This window comes from Sminthopsis crassicaudata, chromosome 2 (assembly GCF_048593235.1).
Source record: "Sminthopsis crassicaudata isolate SCR6 chromosome 2, ASM4859323v1, whole genome shotgun sequence".
NCBI classification, from domain to species: domain Eukaryota; kingdom Metazoa; phylum Chordata; class Mammalia; order Dasyuromorphia; family Dasyuridae; genus Sminthopsis; species Sminthopsis crassicaudata.
The window spans coordinates 326,978,738-326,998,828 of NC_133618.1; the positions used below are offsets into that span (position 1 = coordinate 326,978,738).

Genomic DNA, 20,091 nt, shown 5'->3' on the forward strand with positions numbered 1-20,091 from the left:
AATAAATTTTAGAGATTTTTCAAGGTACAAAGAAAAAGTTTTATTTATTATCTATTATTCTCATGAGAAGTGCACATTACCCCCACCATACAAGGGGTGAAAGTGAAATCTGAAGCACAAGCAGCACGGGTAATATATATGTTCCCTGACGCAACACCATCCTTCCCCTGCTGGCTCATTATCATTGCCTGAGAATATGACATTCCATTCGAAGCTCTAAAACTACAGGGAATAGGGAAACAACACATAAATTCAAATTTAAACAAAGACATGTCTTTTATTGACTCTGAGACATGCTCTCAATGTATGGGCTCAGTAGATAAGGGCCAGGTCAGTCTTCTCTGTACATTCCCAGAATTGTTCTATTTACCCATGTCCTGGGAACTGTTTGTCGGAGAGACAAGGGAGGGTTATAAATTGGTTAATTTGTAGTTTCTTTCTTGAAAAAATATCAAACTTTTCCCATTCAGGACCCTCTCTATCCCACTCCCTGGAGTGGTCCTGAGTGTATCCCAGTTGTGGGGATTGCTAACAAGATCAACATAGTCCAAATCCCTCTGTTTGCTAAGTCCTCTTATCTCAGATCAGATTAAAACTCAAATTTTGCCTCATCTGTAGAGGTGAAGAGGAAGCGGCTGTGAGGACCTCACACAACCTTGCTCAAACACCTCCTCAACCCAGCTTGGGGGAATGAGGATGGAGTGGGGGGTAAGTCTCAATGGTCAGTATTCCCTGAGCCCTAGCACCTGAAACTACCATTAAAGTGAGATCCTGGTATCTGTTATCCAGCCTTCAGCAGGTTCTGTCCAGGAACTGCCTGGGAAGAATTCAGATACCCCTGGCACCACCCAGTATGGCAGTGTGAGGTGAGAAAGTCAGTCAGCCTCTGTACTTGGAAAGACCACCATTTTCTGTTTCAATTGTGGATATGTATTAGCTATGTAATTTATGGCAAATTATTTTATCCCTGCCCAGATTTCTGATTTGTAAAGAGAAATAATAATTGCTGTTGTGAAGATCACATGATTGCAAAAGAGCTTAGCATAAAATATGCTATATGAATATTAAGTGCTTTATTGGATATAATTGCTTCATATTTGATAACTTTATGAAGTTTTTAGATGTGACCAACTCATAAATGATTTCTGTGTATGTATAAAGTAATTTAGGAATTTGTTGAGATATGGTAATAAAAGCAATTTTAAAGGAGTTCTAATTAAAGCCCACTAAAGGGATATGTAAATTGTAATCTATTTGCACTGATAGTATTAACAGAAGAGTTTGGGAACTTTAGTAAAACAGAAAAGCAATTTGTTACTACTTTAAAACTTTGATTATCTAGAGTCAGACTTCTGAAGGTTTTGTCAGTTAAAGCTGGGACCTTAACTCTTTTCCTGGCTCACAAAAGAGAAATGATTTGCATGAATTGGAAAATAACCAAATGGCAATTCAGCTTGTTTAAAACATTTAATCAGAATTTAGGGAATCTCATTAATTAAAATTAAGTCAATTTTAAAATCTTTCCTATCTCAATTTTAAGAATTGTCTTGTTTTCTTCCTAAAATTAAAAGGAAACTTTTTAAGGAAATAGAAATTATACCTAAGACTATCTGGCTATTACTTAAGAAAATTCTAAAATTGTTAACTAAGTTTATATGGAGTTAGTGTCTAAATCTAAAATTAGTAATTACTGTGTGTGGAACAAGAGGGATGAGGTTAAAGCCTTATTCAGTTGTTTAATGATTGATCCTTTGCAGCAGGATAAGTATAAATATATAAAACATGTTAAACAAATTCTCATGCATGTAAACTTTTAAAATAATTTATCTAGCCCTAAGCTGCAATTAATAGAATTTGCTATTAGAAATCTTTTGGAGCTGTAACTGATATTCTTTTGAGTTTTGAATTTGATTTCCTGATCATTAAGTCAGTAACCCACCATTCTAGAGAAATGCCATTAAGTTACTCAGAGGAATGCCTTCCAGGATGTCTTAACTGGGGAAGAGTTGTTAGGACAACCTTGGCCTCTGTTTAAGGTAGCATCTTTCTGACTCAGTTCCCCAGTTCTGTTTCTTTGTTTCCCACCTGATTATTCCTGAGGGAGAATCATTACTGCATGGTCAGTTGTCAAACAGATCTGAGGATGCTTTATCCTGTCAGGCTGAAGCCTGAAGGACCTATTTTGATTCTATTATAATCATGTCCCTGCTTTTTCCTATTTCTATATTAGAGCAAGTTGTCAGTAGAAGCCATGAGCGCAGTACAAGTTTCCCAGAGGACACAATGGTGTTCCACTCTAGACCTTAAAGGTGATTTCTTTTGCATACCACTGCATAAAGATTCACAATTTCTTTTTGCCCTTGAAAGGGGACCATAACCTTCCCACAATGAACATGAACAGTCATGTCCATAACATGGAGGTAGCTCAGGGCCTCCATGACAGCCCCCACATATTTGGACAGGCACTGGCTAGCCAGTATGTAGATAGTATCTTGATCTGTGATCCCACCCTAGAGGCTTCTCTGACTGCAGCCATACAAATCCTTAACTTCCAGCTCCCTTCTCCCCACCCCTTAAGGGCTATGGTGTTCTTTGTTTAAAGGCCTACACATTCTTATCAGTTTCTTAAGACCCTGAAAGCTAAACTAGGGGAAGTGGGGAAAGGATTGAGAGTGAACATCTACACAGACTCCAAATATGCTTTTCATATTTTGCCAACTCATGGAGCTATATGGAAAGAAAGGGGACTTTTGACAGCAAAAATATCTATTACACCTTATACCCTCAGGCCAGCTTCTAATCCCAGAAGCAAGCCAGTGGTAACTTCTTTTTGGCCTGCCCAGCCTCCACTTCTCAAATAACTCAAAAGGTATCTGAGGCATTTAAGATTACTTATCATCTCCACTATGCCTGGTGGACTCAGTCTTGTGGGAGAGTCTTTACTAAACTGTGCCTGGTGACTCGTAAGATTTGGGTGCAAACTCGAAGATTTCCCCAGCTGGACTCATGTTTCTAGAATTAACAGTGCTACTCCTGTTACTTCTTCTCCCTCAGACATTCCTGAATATTCTTGTGAACCCACAGAGGACCTGAAACTTCTCTTCCACAAGACTCCTGGAAACATACTGGATAGAGAAGGGTGAAATTGTCTGTGTCCTCTCTCACTCTAGCTTTCTTTCTTTCTTTGTATTTTCCATTTTTTCCAGGTGTACCTTTAACAACACTCCGAGGATGAGAGCTTTGCTTCTAGTATTCTCTCCAGCTCTCTGTGGGCCTAGACTAGTGGGCCTTCCCACCCTGGATGTCACCCCATTTGCACTACTTCCTTCCCAGGAGAGCAGCTTTAATCTGAGTATCCCTTGTTTTCTTTCCATAAAGGATCTCTTACCCACATAATAAATTATAGGATATCCATTCCAAAATTATTCTGGCAAACTAGCTCATAATATTTCTATACCACCTTCCTTGAAGTTTCTTCCTAACTCTTGAGAACTAACATTCATTTCTATTGGTAGATTTGTTTCCTCCAGATTCCAAGCTATGAACTTCCAACTATTTGTTCACCCTGAATACTATTGGCTAATTCATTCTGACACTCAACTACCCCTCTGAACGCTGCTGCTGCTGCTGCCATCTTCAAGACTCGTACCTTCCTCTCTTCAGTCTGGACCCCACTAGACAGGGACAGCTCTACCCCCTCATCAGCATGAAGCAGCTCCAGAAGATAAGTTCTTTTTGCCTTTGGCCCAAATGAATTTGGGGTGCAACTGCTTGAAACAGGAAACGATGTAATATGACTTCTAGGGGAGACAGCAATGATTGTCAATGACAATAAAGTCCCCTGACTTTAAGGGACTTCTGTTCTAACAATAAGTCAGTGATTTAAGTTCTCTGACCCTGGGAACTCCCACATCCAATTTATTCTCAAGTCTTCTGGCCTCAGGATAGTCCCATGGGTCAAATTCCTGAGCCAATAGTGAGTAGATCACTCCTCAGTTCCTTGCTGACTGTCAGATAGGTAGCCTGTTGGTCAGTGAGAACCAAATTCCAGAGACCACTCCTTGATCCTTGAGGGGTACAGGAGAGAATGGATGGTGATGGTGGTTAGAAATTTTGAGGAAAAGAAAAAAGATGTTGAGAAAGCTCAAGTCACATAGCTTCAGACTAAATAAAGTAGAGAAAGGGAGATTTGCTATGAGAGTAAAGAAGGGAATATAGCTGAGGAAAGACATATCCAATAGTTACTTCAGAGAATGAAATAGGTAAATTAATAAGACTAGATCAGGACTGTTAAGCAGCAGTGATGAATCAGGTGACTGTAAATACCATTATTGAAATGGGCTTGTTTTCATGAGTTTCTCTCAGGACATTCTGTAATCAAGGAATAATATCAGAGAAATCAGTGGTAGGAATTATTGAGGATAAACAGTTTGGAAGAATGAATAGGGTTATTGGATAGTGAATCATTACTGTGGTAAGACATGAGGTGACATTTAGGGATGAGGATAAGGAAGACCAAAATGAAAGAGATAGACTGGGGGATAAAGGGAGACTGAAACTAGAAGTCATGATAAAGAAAAGAATTTATACAAAACAAATTAACCTAGAAGCCTGTTACTATATACAACATTTGGCAACAGTTAGTCCTCTCTCAGTGGAGAGGTAGGCTTCATTTTCTGTAACCAGTGTTGGTCATTTCATAGAACTGTTTTTCTTAATCTACTTACTGTGATTGAGGGAGTGAAAGTAACGCTTTTAATTTTGCAAAGAACTTTACAAATACTATCTCATTTTATCCTTGTTGCCAAATGGGAGCCACCTATCAGTGGCTGCTGGAGGTCTAACTCAGACTCGTAGAATGAATCACTTCATGTGAGAGGATGATGATGATACAAGGAGACTGAAAGGCAGTTGCTGTTCTCTGACCTCTCCACTGAGAGCCTGTGCATTGGCTGACCCCCTTCCCTCCCCCTCTGTCTCCAATTTGTTTTATTCCCAGTCCACAAGCAACACCTGTGTCAGTAAAGCTGCTTTGCAACTCCTTCAAGTGTTATGATTCACAGTTGTGGAGGCTCTTGGAGAATTGACCTGCCCCTTCACCTAGGCCTGGTCCTTAACAGGATATCCTCACAAGAACCTTGAGAGGTGGGTACAAGAATTGTCCCCCTCTTACAGATGGGAACAGTGAGGCAGACAGAGGTTTAGTGATTTGCCCACACATTTAGTAAGCGATTGAGGCTAGAGTTGAACTTTATTTTGTTTGTGTGTGTGTATGAGTAACCCTGGGCTCAAGTCTTTCTTGTACCTTTTTCATATCTCATACTCATTTACTTGCTCTCATCTGAATTTCCAGTAGAAACTTCTTAGATGTCAAAAAGCAGTCTCTTGGAATCACTTAGTCATTCATTCATTTATCAAATATGCATAATTTACAGTCCTAGTTAAAATAAAATTTTCTGTCTCTTGGCTGAATTCAGAGTATCTTAGATTTAAAACCAGAAGTAACCTCAGAGGACATTTAGTTAACATTGAGTATGTATTACATAGGAGGAAACATTGTCCCAGAGAGATTAAATCCTTTGCCCAGCGTGTGATTGGGAAATGGAAGAACAGAATTGGAGCCTTGGCTTTTTGCTTCTTGTGCTCATTTCACAGTATTTTTTTTCTTCCAAAAGTGACTTATTTTTTTCTCCATAAATGTCAGTTCTTTACATTTCTGCCTCTTATTGTTACTAAATCCTTGTCTCATCCTGCTTAGACTATGTGCCTAGTTTTCATATCACCTCATATAGCACAGAGCTTCTTAAACTTTTCCCACCTGTGATCCCTTCTCTCCCAAGAAATTTTTATGTAACCCCATCTCAAATTTGAGAGGTATTTCTGGCAGAGTTACTGCATTTACAATGCAGAGTACACATGTTGTGTGTTCAGAACCAAGGTTTCAGTGAAATTGCACAATGCAGCACCTTGGATTTGTTATGCATTTGATTTTGAATTAATGTTTGGTCATTACATTCAGAAACCTTTTTACTATTGATAAATTTTTCACAATCCCCACAGTTATGTGACCCCCATATGGATTGGTAGAACACAACAATATAATTTTCCTGCTTTTGACTCATTCTGTCTTTGAGCATCAAAATTATTGCCTCAATCTTCCTTTTCCTATTTTTGTAATCACAGATTTAGTCTCATCCCTGCCTCTATTACAATCCTCCCTTTCCAGAATTTATCCAATATTATTTGATATTAATTCATTAATTTTTAAAGATGTTGCCTGAATTGATTTTCTTCTTTAAACAAAAAAGTTGTATTGATGCCTTTTGTTACTTCCATCAGTCATTATTTTGATATATTACTCCTGTTTTAAAAAAAGGAGTTTACACAAAACAAAAGTGACCCAGAAATCTGTTACTATATACAACATTTGTACTATATACAATAACAGTAGTCTCTCCTCTCAGTAGAGAAGTAGGTTTCATTTTCTGTCTTCTAGGACCAATATTAATCATTTCATAGAACTGTTTTTCTTGCTCAATTAAGGATTTAATAGTGGTATGAATTAAGAATAAGAAACAAACAAATAAACATCTACTTGACCCATGAATTAAAAACTTATTTTTATTATATGAAATTTTTAGCATTAATAAAACAAAATAATTGAAAACATGAAGCAAAAAGGTAAACAGATGTTTTTATTTTTAAATACTCATCCACTTGTATACATCGTATCATTTCATATAGGTAATTCCATATTTTTTGCATGTTTCATATTCATTATTTCATAACTTCTTGACATTCAATTGTATTGATATACCATAATTTATTCAGCCATTGTTCAATCAAACTGATATCATGTTGTGGGTTTTTTTTTTATGATTGCAAGTAAAAGTAGCAAGCATTTAAAGACACAACTTTTATTTCCTTTTCATATTATTTTAGGATAAAATCTCAACATTGGATCAAAAGTTATGATCAGTTTTATGATACTAATTTTATTTTGATATATTGCTCTCCAAAATGTTAAAGATTATCTACAATCCTAGAAATAGATTACCTGTTAGAATACCTGTTTTCACTGTAGCTCTGCCAATATCAATATACATATACATATATGTTACTGTTTTTGCTTTCTGATAGACATAAGATTTGTATATCTTGTGAGGTAATTTGAATCTCTTTTGTGTGATTTTAGAAATTTATGTTTCCTCAGAAAAACATTTGTGCTCTTTTAACATGCTTTTAAAATGTATTTAATATCCCCCCCCCAGTTACATTTAAAACAATTTGTTTGCATTTGCTTTTAAAATTTTTGAGTTCCAGATTCTTCTCCTTGTCCCCATCCTCAAATTCCATTAAGAAACCAAATGGGAAATTCTGCAAAACATTTCCATAATAGTCATTTTAATATGCTTAACACATAGCTAGTGCTTACTTAAATATTTACTATATTGGATTAAAGTATGCATTTTCGGGCTCATGCATAGATTTTAAATAGATCCTTGGTGTCATATTTGCTCCAAATACTTTATCTTTCTACAATCAAAATCATTTATCTTCAATAAATTTTAAAAATGGATTATTGATATCTTCTGCTTTTATAAAATCTTCATTTTCCCTTAAGGGCCACTGACTTACCTCTCTATTTACGTTGTGCAAGTCCATATTTTGTGCTCTTACTATATTTACTTGATTTAAATTTCCCCCATTAAATTCACTCCCACTTTTAAATTTTATTTTTCACATTGATTAATTATATTTTGAACTTATGGAATACACAAGCTTTTCTATAACGTAAAGATATTGCACATGAAACTGCACATCTATTATGTACAACTTGCTATACTTTTAAAAGATACAAAAGTCATGTAAATTTGTTTTCTTCCCCACTCCCATGACTACTGTTAGACACAAATAATTATGAACGTATATTTATGTATGTATGTATGTATTTATACATACTTCTATTTATCAGTTCTTCAGATACAGATAGAGTCTTTCATCACAGGTCCTTTATAGTTATTTTGGATATTTATAATCATCAAAATGATTTAGTCTTCAAAGTCATTCCTAAAGTAACAAATTGCTTTAAGAACCACTCCCACTTTTTATCTGGCAATCTGTACCCTCTTCAAGTATGCCTTCCTTAAACAAATGACCTAATTCCCATTTGTCATTTACAAATATGATTTCATTTTAGGAAGTCTTCTTTGACAATTTAGAGCAGCAGTGAGTGATTCAATCAACCATACAAATCAATCAAAATACATTAAGAGCCCCTCTGATGCTCTTCTAGGCACTTCACAAAAAGAAATACAAAGTTTTATTTCTTCTCTAGAGCTTTTCATTTGAGAAAGAAAACAGTAGACTGGACTTACAAGGAAAATTCAGTTACTGATCTTAGAATTCAGCTAAAATATTGTGTATTGGCACATATATGTATAAATGTTATCACTTATACCACGTAAAAGTAAAGGACGTGTTGTGAGGAGAAACAAAGAAGTTGCTTTATGCATAAAAACTAGTGGCTCCATTACCTCCAAATCCTGCTTACTATTTAAAGCCCTATCAAACTGTGCATCCCTTTTGATACAGCAGTGTCTCTATTGGGCCTGTATCCCAAAGAGATCATAAAAAAGGGAAAATAATCCACATGTGTAAAAATGTTTATAGCAGTCTTTTTTGTAGTGGCAAGAAACTAAAAACTGAGTGGATGTACATCAGTTGGAGAATGACTGAATAAATTATGGTATATGAATGTTATGGACAAATATTGCTCTATAAGAAATGATGAGCAAGATGATTTTTAGAAAGACTTGAAGAGACTTACATGAACTGATGCTAAGTGAAGTGAATACAATCAGGAGAACATTGTACACGGCAACAGCAAGACTACACAATAATCAATTTTGAAGGACACAGCTCTTTTCAACAATGAGATGACTCAGGCAGTTCCAATAGTCTTGTGATGGAGAGAACCATCTGCACTCAGAGAGAGGACTGTGGGAACTGACTGTGGATCAAAACATAGTATTTTCACTCTTTTTATTGTTTGCATTTTGTTTTCTTTCTCACCACTTTTTTCCCTTATGATCTAATTTTTCTTGTGCAGCATAATAATTGTAGAAATATGTATAGAAGAATTGCATATGTTTAATATATATTGGATTACTTAGGAGAGAAGTGGAGAGAAGGGAAGGAGGAAAAAAAATCAGAACACAAGTTTTTGCAAGGGTGAATGTTGAAAATTATACATATGTTTTGAAAATTAAAAAATTCTTCCTTTCAAAACCTCCAAAAAAAACATTTAAAGCCCTTCTTAACCTGAATTCTCCCCTACCTTTCCAGCCTTCTTATACCTTACACTCTTCCATGTATTCCCCAATCTAGGGACATTGACTTTCTTGCTATTCCTCCCATATAATATTTCTGGATCTATATTTCCCTCCTCACCTATATCTCCTAACTTTTCTCACTTCAAGTCTCAGCTAAAATCTTTTCTTTATGAGACATTTTCTAGTTTCCTTTAATGTTAATTTGTACATGGTTGTTTGCATATTGAATATTGTTTCCCCCATTAGATCGAGATCTATAGGACAGGTTTTTTTTTTTTATTTGTTTTTTGCTTTTCATTATATTCCCATCATTTAGCACAGTGCCTGGCATGCAGAAAAAAAATCTAAATAAATACCTATTTTTATTCTAGCTTCCTTTCTCAGCACATACACCAGACAAGAGTTTCATAATGTGTGTGTGTGTGTGTGCGTGTGCATGCATGTTTGTGTGTATTAAATCTAGAGGTTTGCTGGTAAATGTTTAATAATTGCCTCTTTGGAGGGGGAATGAGCCTACGACAAATTTTTAAGCTTAATCTGTTTCATTAACATTTTTTATCACTTTCTTAAATCTAGATAATTAATAAAACAATAAATCAAGCCTTGATTTGTAGTGTTTGCAAATTTCTGAAGTGTAACTGCTCACAATGGAAATGTAATAAATAGGAATGAGCTGCTTGCAACTGGCTTCAGCTCATCCTTGCCAGTATTTATTCTGTTTTAACCAAACTGGTTTAATTGCAGTTACACATCCAAACTGGCTCTAGCACATCCCTGTACTCTAGTGGCCTGAAAAGGGCCTATAAGGTCTTTCTCAGAATAATGTTTTGAAATGATTGAAAGAAATGCTAGTAAAATTTATTAATGAAAATAAAAATGTAAAATGTTCTGCCTCTAAGTTTATAAACCATAATTAAGAACTCTTGCACAAGACAAAAAGTAAAATTCTTCTTATGACATAAAGGACAAATGGGCCTTTAGAGAAGAACTTACTGAAAGGAACTACACTTTTTTCCTGAGGGATAGCTTCCTGTTCTCCTAAGCTCTGACCTATTTTTTCATTTCCCATCAGACCTTATCAGTGTTGTTGCTGAATGAAGTGAACTTGTGAAAGCTATTTCACAAGATGGGGACAGTGTTCTAAAGACTGAGTAAAGGTGGGTTGTGCCCCAGGGGCCATGGTTTACAAGGAGTGGGACCTTTTCTTTGTAAGATTAAATTGAGGCCACCTTGGCATTGAAACTCCCATAGAAGGTAATTTAGTCATCCTAAAGATGTGATTGGTTAGAAGTTTTTCCTCATTTCTGATTTAGAATGTGAGGTCATTTATCCTGGCTAATCAGGCAAAGATCCAGCCTATAGAGAGTGTTATATAATTCTTTTCTGTTAACAGGGCCTGGGACTCTCCTTGCCTAACTGCTTGTGGGGAGGGAAATATCCTTTCTTGTGAAGATCATAATAAAATTCCTTTCTTTTGCCTTGAGAAATCTCCTTTATTTGAGTTAGTAGTCTTGTCCCTCCACATTGCCCATAGTTCTAGGGGGTAATAGAAAATAGTGTAAAGAGTACTCAATTGGAACCAGGACTGGGTTTCAGTCACAGTTCAACCATAAGCCAGTTGTGTCTTTTTATCTCTGTGGGCCTTAGTTTTCTAAACTAAAATGAGAAGTTTAGATGACCTCCTAAGATCTCTGTATTGTCCTATTCTCCTAAATTATTTAGTAAGTATTAAAGGTGTAATGTAATATATCCTTCCTAGGTAACTTTTATTTTAACAGACTTATGGCTCAATACCCTTATCTAAATAATTGAATCCAATATTCTATTTCAGAAATTGTTGAAGGATCATGGGCCAGATAATTTGAAGTAGACCCATCCTTCCTACCAAGCCATTGTATGTCTCCTAATGGTGCTGCCCATGGTACTCTTTCAAAATAATCTTTCCAGTGGCCAGAAATATGCTGACAGCCTAATCATAGACACCAGAACTTCCAGGAAAAGTGGTTCCCTTGCCTTGAGAACATAAAAGCCAGAAAGAAGGTCCTGATAGTTACTACCCAGCCAACACCCCATTATGGTCCTCAAGTATTCTTACAACAGTTAATTCCAATCATAGGAATTGAATTCAATTCAAAATTTATTGAGCACATTGTATACCAGTCACATCATTAAGGGTTGGGTGGGCTTTTGAACCACAGTCATTGTCATATAAATATCATTTCTCCCTTTTTTAACATATGAGGAAATTGAGGCTTAGAGAAGTTAAATGATTTGCCCAGGGTCACTAACAAAATCAATCCTGTGTCTTAGGAATTCCAATGTAACTTTGAAACTGTCCTCTCTGATGTTACCATGATATCTTTTTTATTTTATTTTAAATTTATGGAATAAGCTAAGCATTTTCACAACATAGTACAATAAAAAAAATTATTGAACATGAAACTGCAAATCTACATGTACAACTTGCTATTACTTCCATATATGTGTGTGTGTGTATATCTTTCATATACAGTTTCATATTTACAACAGAATTATCATGTAAATTTTTTTCTTCCCTCTCCTTCCCATCCCACCATAGAGAAGGCTACCATTAGATACAAATAGGTATATGCATATATATATATGTATATATATACATATATATGTATAATTATTCTATATATACTTCTATTTATTAGTTATTTCTCTGGCTATAGATTGTGTTTTTCTTCATATGATCTTTATAATTAATTTGGGTATTTATCATAGATAAAATAGCTTATTTGCTAAAAGTTATTTTTAAAACAATATTGCCTTTACTGTATACAGTGTTCTCTTGGTTCTGCTTATTTCACTCTTTATTCTTTCATGCATTCTTTTCATGTTTTTCTCATGATCTTTTTTTTTCTCTCAACAGTATTTTATTTTTCCAATTTTATATATATAGTTTTCAGTATTCATTTTCATAAGACTTGTATTCCAAATATTTCTCTCTCCCTTCCTTACCTCCCCCTCCCAAGACAGTAAGCAATTTGATATAGGTTAAATATGTGCAATCCTTTTAAAATATTTCCATATTTGTCATGATGTACAAGAAAAATCATACCAAAGGGGAAAAAACATGAGAAGGGGAAAAACAAAAACAAAAACAAAAAAAGTGAAATTACTGTTTTGATTCCCTATTTAGTTTCCATAGTTCCCTCTCTAGATATGTATAGTATTTTCTATCCCAAGTCTATTGGAATTACCTTGAATCATCAAATTGTTAAAAACAGCCAAGTCTATCAAATTGATTATTACATAATCTTGTTGTTACTGTGTACACTGTACTCCTGATTCTGCTCATTTCACTTAATATTAGTTGATTTATTTCCAGGCTTTTCTGAAATCAGTCTGTTCATCATTTCTTATAGAATAATAATCTTATATTACCTTCATGTACCATAACTTATTCATCCATTTTCCAACTGATGGGCGTCTAATCAATTTTCAATTCCTTGTCACTACAAAAACAGAGTTAATACAAATATTTTTACATGTATGCCCTTTTTCCTCTTTTATGATTTCTGGGATATAGACCCAGTAGTGAGACTGCTGAATCAAAGGGCTAACTACAGCTTTCTAACCCTTTGGGTTTAGTTCCAAATTGCTCTCTAGATTCTGGTGATCCCTTTTTTTTAAAAAATTATTTATTATTTATTTTTTATATTATTTTCTTTTTAAATTTTGATTTCCATATTCTCTTCCTTTTTCCCATCCCTTCCTCACCCACTGAGAAGACAAACAATATAAATTATACATGTGAAATTATGCAAAAATATAAAGGAAAAAATTTATACTTCAATTTACACTCAGAGTTTATGTTGTTTTTTTTTTTTTTTTCTGGAGGAGACATTGTTTTTATTATGAGTTTTTTGGAATTATCTTGGATTACCACTTTGATCAGAGTAGCCAAATCTTTCAGTTGATTATCATCACAACATTGCTATTAGTATACACTATAACCTAGCTTTTCTCACTTCACTTTACACACACACACACACACACACACACACACACACACACACACACACACACACACACACATTTATATATATATATATATATATATATATATATATATATATATATATATATATATATATATATATATTCTTTTCTTTTTTCTTTGATCTCTTTGTGATACAGACCTATCAATTCTTTTGTTGAATCACGTGGTTTGCAGAGTTTTATACCCTTTTAGGCATAGTTCCAGTTTGTTCTCCGAAATAGTTGGACCAGTTCATTATTCCCTCTTAATAATTATTGTTTTATCCTATCTCTTCCAGTATTTGTCACTTCTGATAGGTGTAAAGTGGTATCTCAGAGTTGTTTTAATTTTCCCCTTTTCTGATCAATAGTGATTTAGAACATATTTTTATGTATAGTTAATTTTAATTTCATCTTCTGAAAAATCATATTCTTTCATTTCCTTTGATCATTTATCAGTCAGGGAATGGCTTTTATTTTTATAAATTTGACTCAGTTCCCTATATCTTTGAGAAATGGGACTTTTATCATAGAAACTTCTTGTAATTTTTTTTATATTACTATTATCTCTTTCAGTTAGGCTGAATTTTACCTTTGCTTAGGATGAAATGATTCCTACCTCTTCTTCTTCAACCTAATAGACTCTGCTCTAGCTTTTCACTTCAACTCTGTGTTTGTTTTTCTGTCCCAAGAATGCATACAACATATTATTGGATTCTGATTTCCATTTCATCCTGCTATCCATTTCTACTCTATGAGTTAGCTCATCCCATTCACATTCACAGTTATGATCATAGTTATGATCCACATCCCTCCACATCATTTCCTTGTTTATCCTTCTCTCTTATTTTATACTGTTCCTCCTCAAAATTCTGTTTTGCTTTCAATCATTGCTTCTCTTAATCCACCTTCCTCATTATGAAACATCTCTCCTTCCCCTATATATATATATATATATATATATATACACACACACATATATATATGTTTGTATATACATATACACATTATCATATGTATACACAGGTGTATATGTACACACACACACACATACACATATTGTTCTTCTTTAAAGCAAATCTGATGACAGTAATATTCAGGCATTGCTCACCATTATCCCCAATTTTTCCCCTTTCAGTATAAAAGCTCTTTCTTGTGTATCTCCTTTATGTGAGAAAATGTATCCTGTTTTACCTCTGTCCTACTTTTCTTAGGGAATATATTTCTCACCCCTACATTCTTTATTTTAAAGATCATCCCAACATAGTTGACTCATCTATGCCTTCTGTTTATGCAGACTCCATCAACTATCCTTATCAAATGATAAAATTCTTAGGCTTAACACATATTTTCCCATATAGAAATGTAAACAGCTTAACTCCACTGAATCCCTTATAATTACTCTTTCGTATTTTTTTATGCTTCTCTTGAGTCTTCTTATTGAATGCCATATTTTCTATTCATCTCTTGTCTTTTCATCAGGAATGATTGAAAATCCTCTATTTTATTAAATAATCCTTCTCTCCCCCCAACGGATTATATTCAGTTTTGCTGAGTAGGTTATTTTTTATTGAAATCCTAGTTCCCTTGCCCTCTGAAATATTATTTTTGAAGCTCTCTAATTTTTTTTAATGTAGAAGCTGCTAAATCTTGTGTGAACCTATTTGTGGGTTCATAATATGTAAAATTGTTTCTGTCTACTTGCAATATTTTCTCTTTGACCTAGGACCTTTGGAATTTGCTTATTATATTCCTGGGAGATTTCATTTGGAGCTGTCTTTTAGGAGGTGATAAGAAATTGAGGCAGTTTTCCTTGATAATTTCTTGAAATATAATATCAAGGCTCTTTTTTTGATTATGGTTTTTAGATACTCCTATAATTCTTAAGTTATCCTTAAACTATTTTCTAGATTAGTTCTTTTTTTAATGAGATAGTTCATATCCCTCCCCTCCATTTTTTCCATTCCTTTGACTTTGTTTAATTTTTTTAAGTCATGGAGTCATTAGCTTCCCCTTGCCCAATTTGATTTTTTAAGGAATTGTTTTCTTTAATGAACTTTTATCTTTCTCTCTCTCTTCTCTCTTCTCTCTTCTCTCTTCTCTCTTCTCTCTTCTCTCTTCTCTCTTCTCTCTCTCTCTCTCTCTCTCTCTCTCTCTCTCTCTCTCTCTCTCTCTCTCTCTCTCTCTCTCTCTCTCTCTCTCTCTCTCTCTCTCTCTCTCTCTCTCTCTCTCTTTTAAGGAGTTGGGTTTTTTTTCCCCAGTGAATTTTGGAGCCTCTTTTACCATTGGGCCAATTCTAGTTTTTTAAAGTGCTATTTTCTTCAGCTTTTTTTGGTGCCACTTTTACCAATTTGTTTTCTTTTCATAACTTTTTTTGCATCACTCTCATTTATTTCCCCATTTTTCTCCTCTACTGCTCTAATTTCTTTTTTTTTAAGCTCTTCTAAATTCTTGCTGACCTTGGGTTTAGTTAGCATTTTTCTTTGAGGCTATGTTTATACTGGCTTCTAACTTGATGTCTTGGTCTTCCCTGCCATCATAGTAACTTTTTATGGTCAAATTCTATTTTTTTTTTTTTTTGGTTTGAGGTTTTTCCCCAAAAAATTTATTTTATTTAAAGAAACAGAATAAGAAAAAAGAAAAACACAAAAGGATTACAAAACTAAATGAAACAAAAGAACATTGTCATATACTAGCAGAACATCAGGGATGTTTTTAAATATATAACAACAAATACCAATTCTTTACTTCCTTAAATTGTTCTTTTGTTCTATGCTGCATACCTTTTTTACTTTATTCTTTTCCCCCTTTTTATTCTACCCTCACTCCCTAGCAGCTTATAGTTAAGAAAGATTATATTTATGAATACATATGTAGATATATACATACATATACATACACAGCCACACCTACATACACACATATTTTTTTTCTATCTCTACTGACTCTTTGCTTTAATTCTGCTCCTTAACTTGCTATTACCTAATCTCCTTCCAACCATGGATCCCTCTCTTGTCTTCTTCCCCCATCCTTTGCTTCCCTATCTGCCTAATTCTTCCTCCCTTATTTCTTTATAGATTTTGGAGGGTGCTAAACTTTCATGGTATATGTTGCCCACTTAAAGATTCCCAAGGTGAGTAGGAAATTCTTTTTGTTTGCTTATTTTCCCAGTCTTTTTCTTCACTTTGAACTTTATGTTCAAGGTGGATACTGCTTTTTTTTTTCAAAACTAATTCTGGGAGTTTGTTTAAGTTTTTGGTATTTCCAAGGTAGTATTATCCTGGGAGAGGTATGGTCACTGTTCTACTGGTTTGTGCTCTGATCTTTACCCAGCAAGTGACCTTGGTCTGCTGTAGCCACAAGTATTAGTAGTCCTCTTGGCCCAGGAACTGTGACCAGAACAACTATTCCTTTGTGACAAATCACAAGTAGTCTGGAAACATGACCCAGAATTGCTTATAGACTATAATTGTTAGTCAGTGCCAGCTATATTCAGTGCCTAGAAATGGTCCCCATAATCTCTTTCTGACCCGTTGTTCAATCCCCTTACTTTTTGAGTTGAGATGCTCTAAAGCTGCTGCTGCTGGTGATGTTGCTACCTTAAAACTTTAGTTTTAAGCATGATAGCAAGGAAAAGAAGTAAAATGAGTAATGTCACAAAAACCCGGGGTGGAGGGGAGGATTTCTAGAAGGAAAGGTGTGTTAACAGTGTCAAACTCTACGTATAGAGCACCAAAGTTAGAATTGAGAAGACACTACTGGAATTGTCAATAAAGAGATCATGGGTACTTCTGTAGAATTCTGTTTTGGTCCAGTGATGGGTATGGAAATCAGCTTGCAAGGAATGATGGAGAATAGGAAGTGAGAAAGCAGAATAACAAACCTTAATTGCTGAGATGTAATAATGAAGGTATCATATAGTAAGGTATCACTCATTAAGGAACATTACTTAAATATCTAGTAGTGAGACCAAATTATTGTAGTTCATAGGGACGGGGAAAGGCTTTGAATTTGAATTTGAAGATAATGGAGTGCTACTGAAATTTAATAAGTGTGGTGGGAAGAGGGGAAATAAGCAAACCCATACTTTATCTTATGGAGAAAGAAATAAGAAAATTTGGCAACCAATTAAATATATGGAGTTAGTAAAGAATTGATGATGATGCCAAGGTTTGAACCTGGATGACTGACTGAAAGTCCTCGCCCCCCCCCCCCCCATGAAGTATGATTGGAACTACCGTTGGAGAATGCAGTGCCCAGTGGAGAATGAATAGTGCCAATTCTCAGTTCTGGATATCCCTAGTAAGAAATATGCTAGGAATCTTTTTTGTTTGTTTGTTTTCTTACCACAGAGGCACATGTATTTAGGGCTGTGCTATTTATGTCCTTTCACTTTGTGATGGAGTCGCTACATCTTAGAGTATTTATTGGCCACTGAGCAGAAAGAGCTGATCAGCACTTGGCAAAGTTGGTATGTATAAGAGCAACAACTTCAGCTCTTGTCAATTTTGAACTTGTAGCTTGGGATTCTGATTTATCTTTCTATGCAGTGGGGAGAAGGTATCTTATCTTCCCTACTAGTAGCTATGGTGGCTACTCTGTAGCAGTGAGTGCAAATGTTTATCTAAATCTAAACTTAAAAAAAGTCTCTGGCTTCTGCTGCTGCTTTATGCTGTTTCCTCTCAACATGAGACAGAGCAGTGTTCCTGAGATGGATGTTCTTAATATTTGACTCATATTTTCTCCCCAAACTATTCCTCTTTTTAACATGACTATCAGTATTGAGGGATTTATGACCTTTTCAGTCATCCATGTTCAAAATCTAGCTGTCATCTTCAACACCTTACTCACTCATCTCATACATTCATTTGGTTGCCAAATCTTCTTATTTCTTTGTCTACAATATGAAATGTAGATTTTCCCATGACCATACTACTATCCCTACCACACTTATTAAACTTCAGTGACTCCCTATTATCTTCAAAGTTCTAACATAGGCTCATAGCCTGACCCCTTACATATTACACCCCTCCACACACACACACTCTTTAGTCCAACCATACAGGCTGATATATGATGCCCCATTTTATGTTGTACCAGATGTCTTCCATAGCTCAAACAATTATCTTCCTCACTTTTGCCTCCAGTGCTTAGCACAGTGACAGGCATATTATTACTAACTTGTTGGTGGGAACTGCACAAGTTCAAGAGGTTGAGAGGTTCTGGGTCTGAGTGCTTATTTTGGACTTGGACATATCCTCTAAAGCAACTTTTCAGAAGAGGAGACCACTATTAGAAAAGGCAATTGCTCAAAGAAGGCAGAGATGCAGAGAAATTTAAATACCATTTCAGGAATTCCACAAAATGTTTTTCTTAGAGAAAGTATAGGAATTATGGATTACTGCTTTGTATTTTAAGGTTTTGTCAATATCTTTAACCATTTCTTTTGGGGTAGAAGAAATTGCTTTCTTAGATCAGATCTCTACTTTGTGCATCAGTTATCTTTTTAGGAAAGCCCTGGATATGAGCCAAACTTAAACTTTAAAAGATTTTTCCTGGGATTCCCGGGTGACAATGTAAAGAGCCAGAAACATGCCCATCCTCCTCCCAGGATTGAATCCAGTCAGTAGAAATCTAGAACTAGGGCTCCTCTCTGACAGAGATCACCTCTACACCCAGTATGTGTCTAGATTTTTTTTTACATTATAATAGTTTAATGACAAAGAAACAAACAGACTGAGAGAAAAAGATAAAGGGCTAGAAGTGAGGCCATAGTTTCATGGATTTAGAGATAAAAGGGACACCAGATGTTATTTGGACAAACCCCTCATTTTACAGATGTAGAATGAAATTTAAATAGATTAATTGATGTGCCTAAAGTCATATTGGCAATAAATAGCAGAACCAGATCTTATGATCTAATGTTTGTTCTCTGCATCAGGTTTTACTGGGCAGAGTGAGGGTAGCAGGTGTTAGGAATGGAGGGCAGAAATTCAGCCAATATGGAACAGTGGTCAGCCTCAAAGTTAGGGCAAAATGCATGGACCTAGCTCATTAAACACAGAGGAACTAAGAAGGATTCATTGGAGGAAAACTAATTTAAAAAATCAACAGGACCAAGTGAACACCTGTTAAGGTTTTAGAGTGAGAAAGAAAATGAGAACTGATCATTGTCTGAACTCAAAGTCTCCACAACATTGAAAGTAGGTTTGCTACACTTCAGTTTGGTGCTAATTTGTCCAACATACATCCGGATGAGAAGCTGATGCACTTGAAGAAGGGGCAGGGGTTGACTTTGCCAGAGTCTCAAAATCAGAGGGTCAGTATTAGGAGCTCTAATTTTGGAGTGAGAGGACCTCAGTTTAAATCTTTATTCTATCACTTACTACTGTGACCTTGGCTGACACTGTATTTCTCTGGACCTCAGTTTCCTTATCTGTAAAATGAGGTTGGACTAGATGACTTCGACGGTTTCATCCAGCTCTAAATCTACAATCCCACGATTCTCTTATCTATTGTGTCGGTATGTTGGGCCAAGACAGGAAGGAAGGGTGTATTCTCAAAAAAGTCTCTTTGCAGTGGCTGGGTGTATCATGTACTACAGGGCAGAGAAAAAGGTTTATTAAGTCATTGCCTTGTCTGAAGAAGAACCAACCTTTCCTGCTTTTCACGGAACAAAAAGAAAAAAAAAAAAAAACCCGCACTGGAGAGAACACACCTCTTTGAGGAAATAGTCAGACACTGTTCC

At 35.3% G+C, this 20,091-nt stretch overlaps 1 protein-coding gene across 2 annotated transcripts in view; it reads left to right on the forward strand.

Annotated features, from left to right (window-relative positions):
* Positions 1-695: 695 nt before the first annotated feature.
* PRKCH (protein kinase C eta) overlaps positions 696-20,091 on the forward strand; it is a 276,978-nt gene continuing 257,582 nt past the window's right edge. The window contains exon 1 of one of the 2 annotated variants that reach the window (XM_074290306.1): positions 696-708. In XM_074290306.1, the coding sequence (XP_074146407.1) occupies positions 697-708 (12 nt within the window). In that variant the 5' untranslated portion in view covers position 696. Of the gene's footprint in view, positions 709-16,428; positions 16,477-20,091 lie in introns of those variants that run through there. The other variant, XM_074290305.1, reaches the window with a different exon arrangement.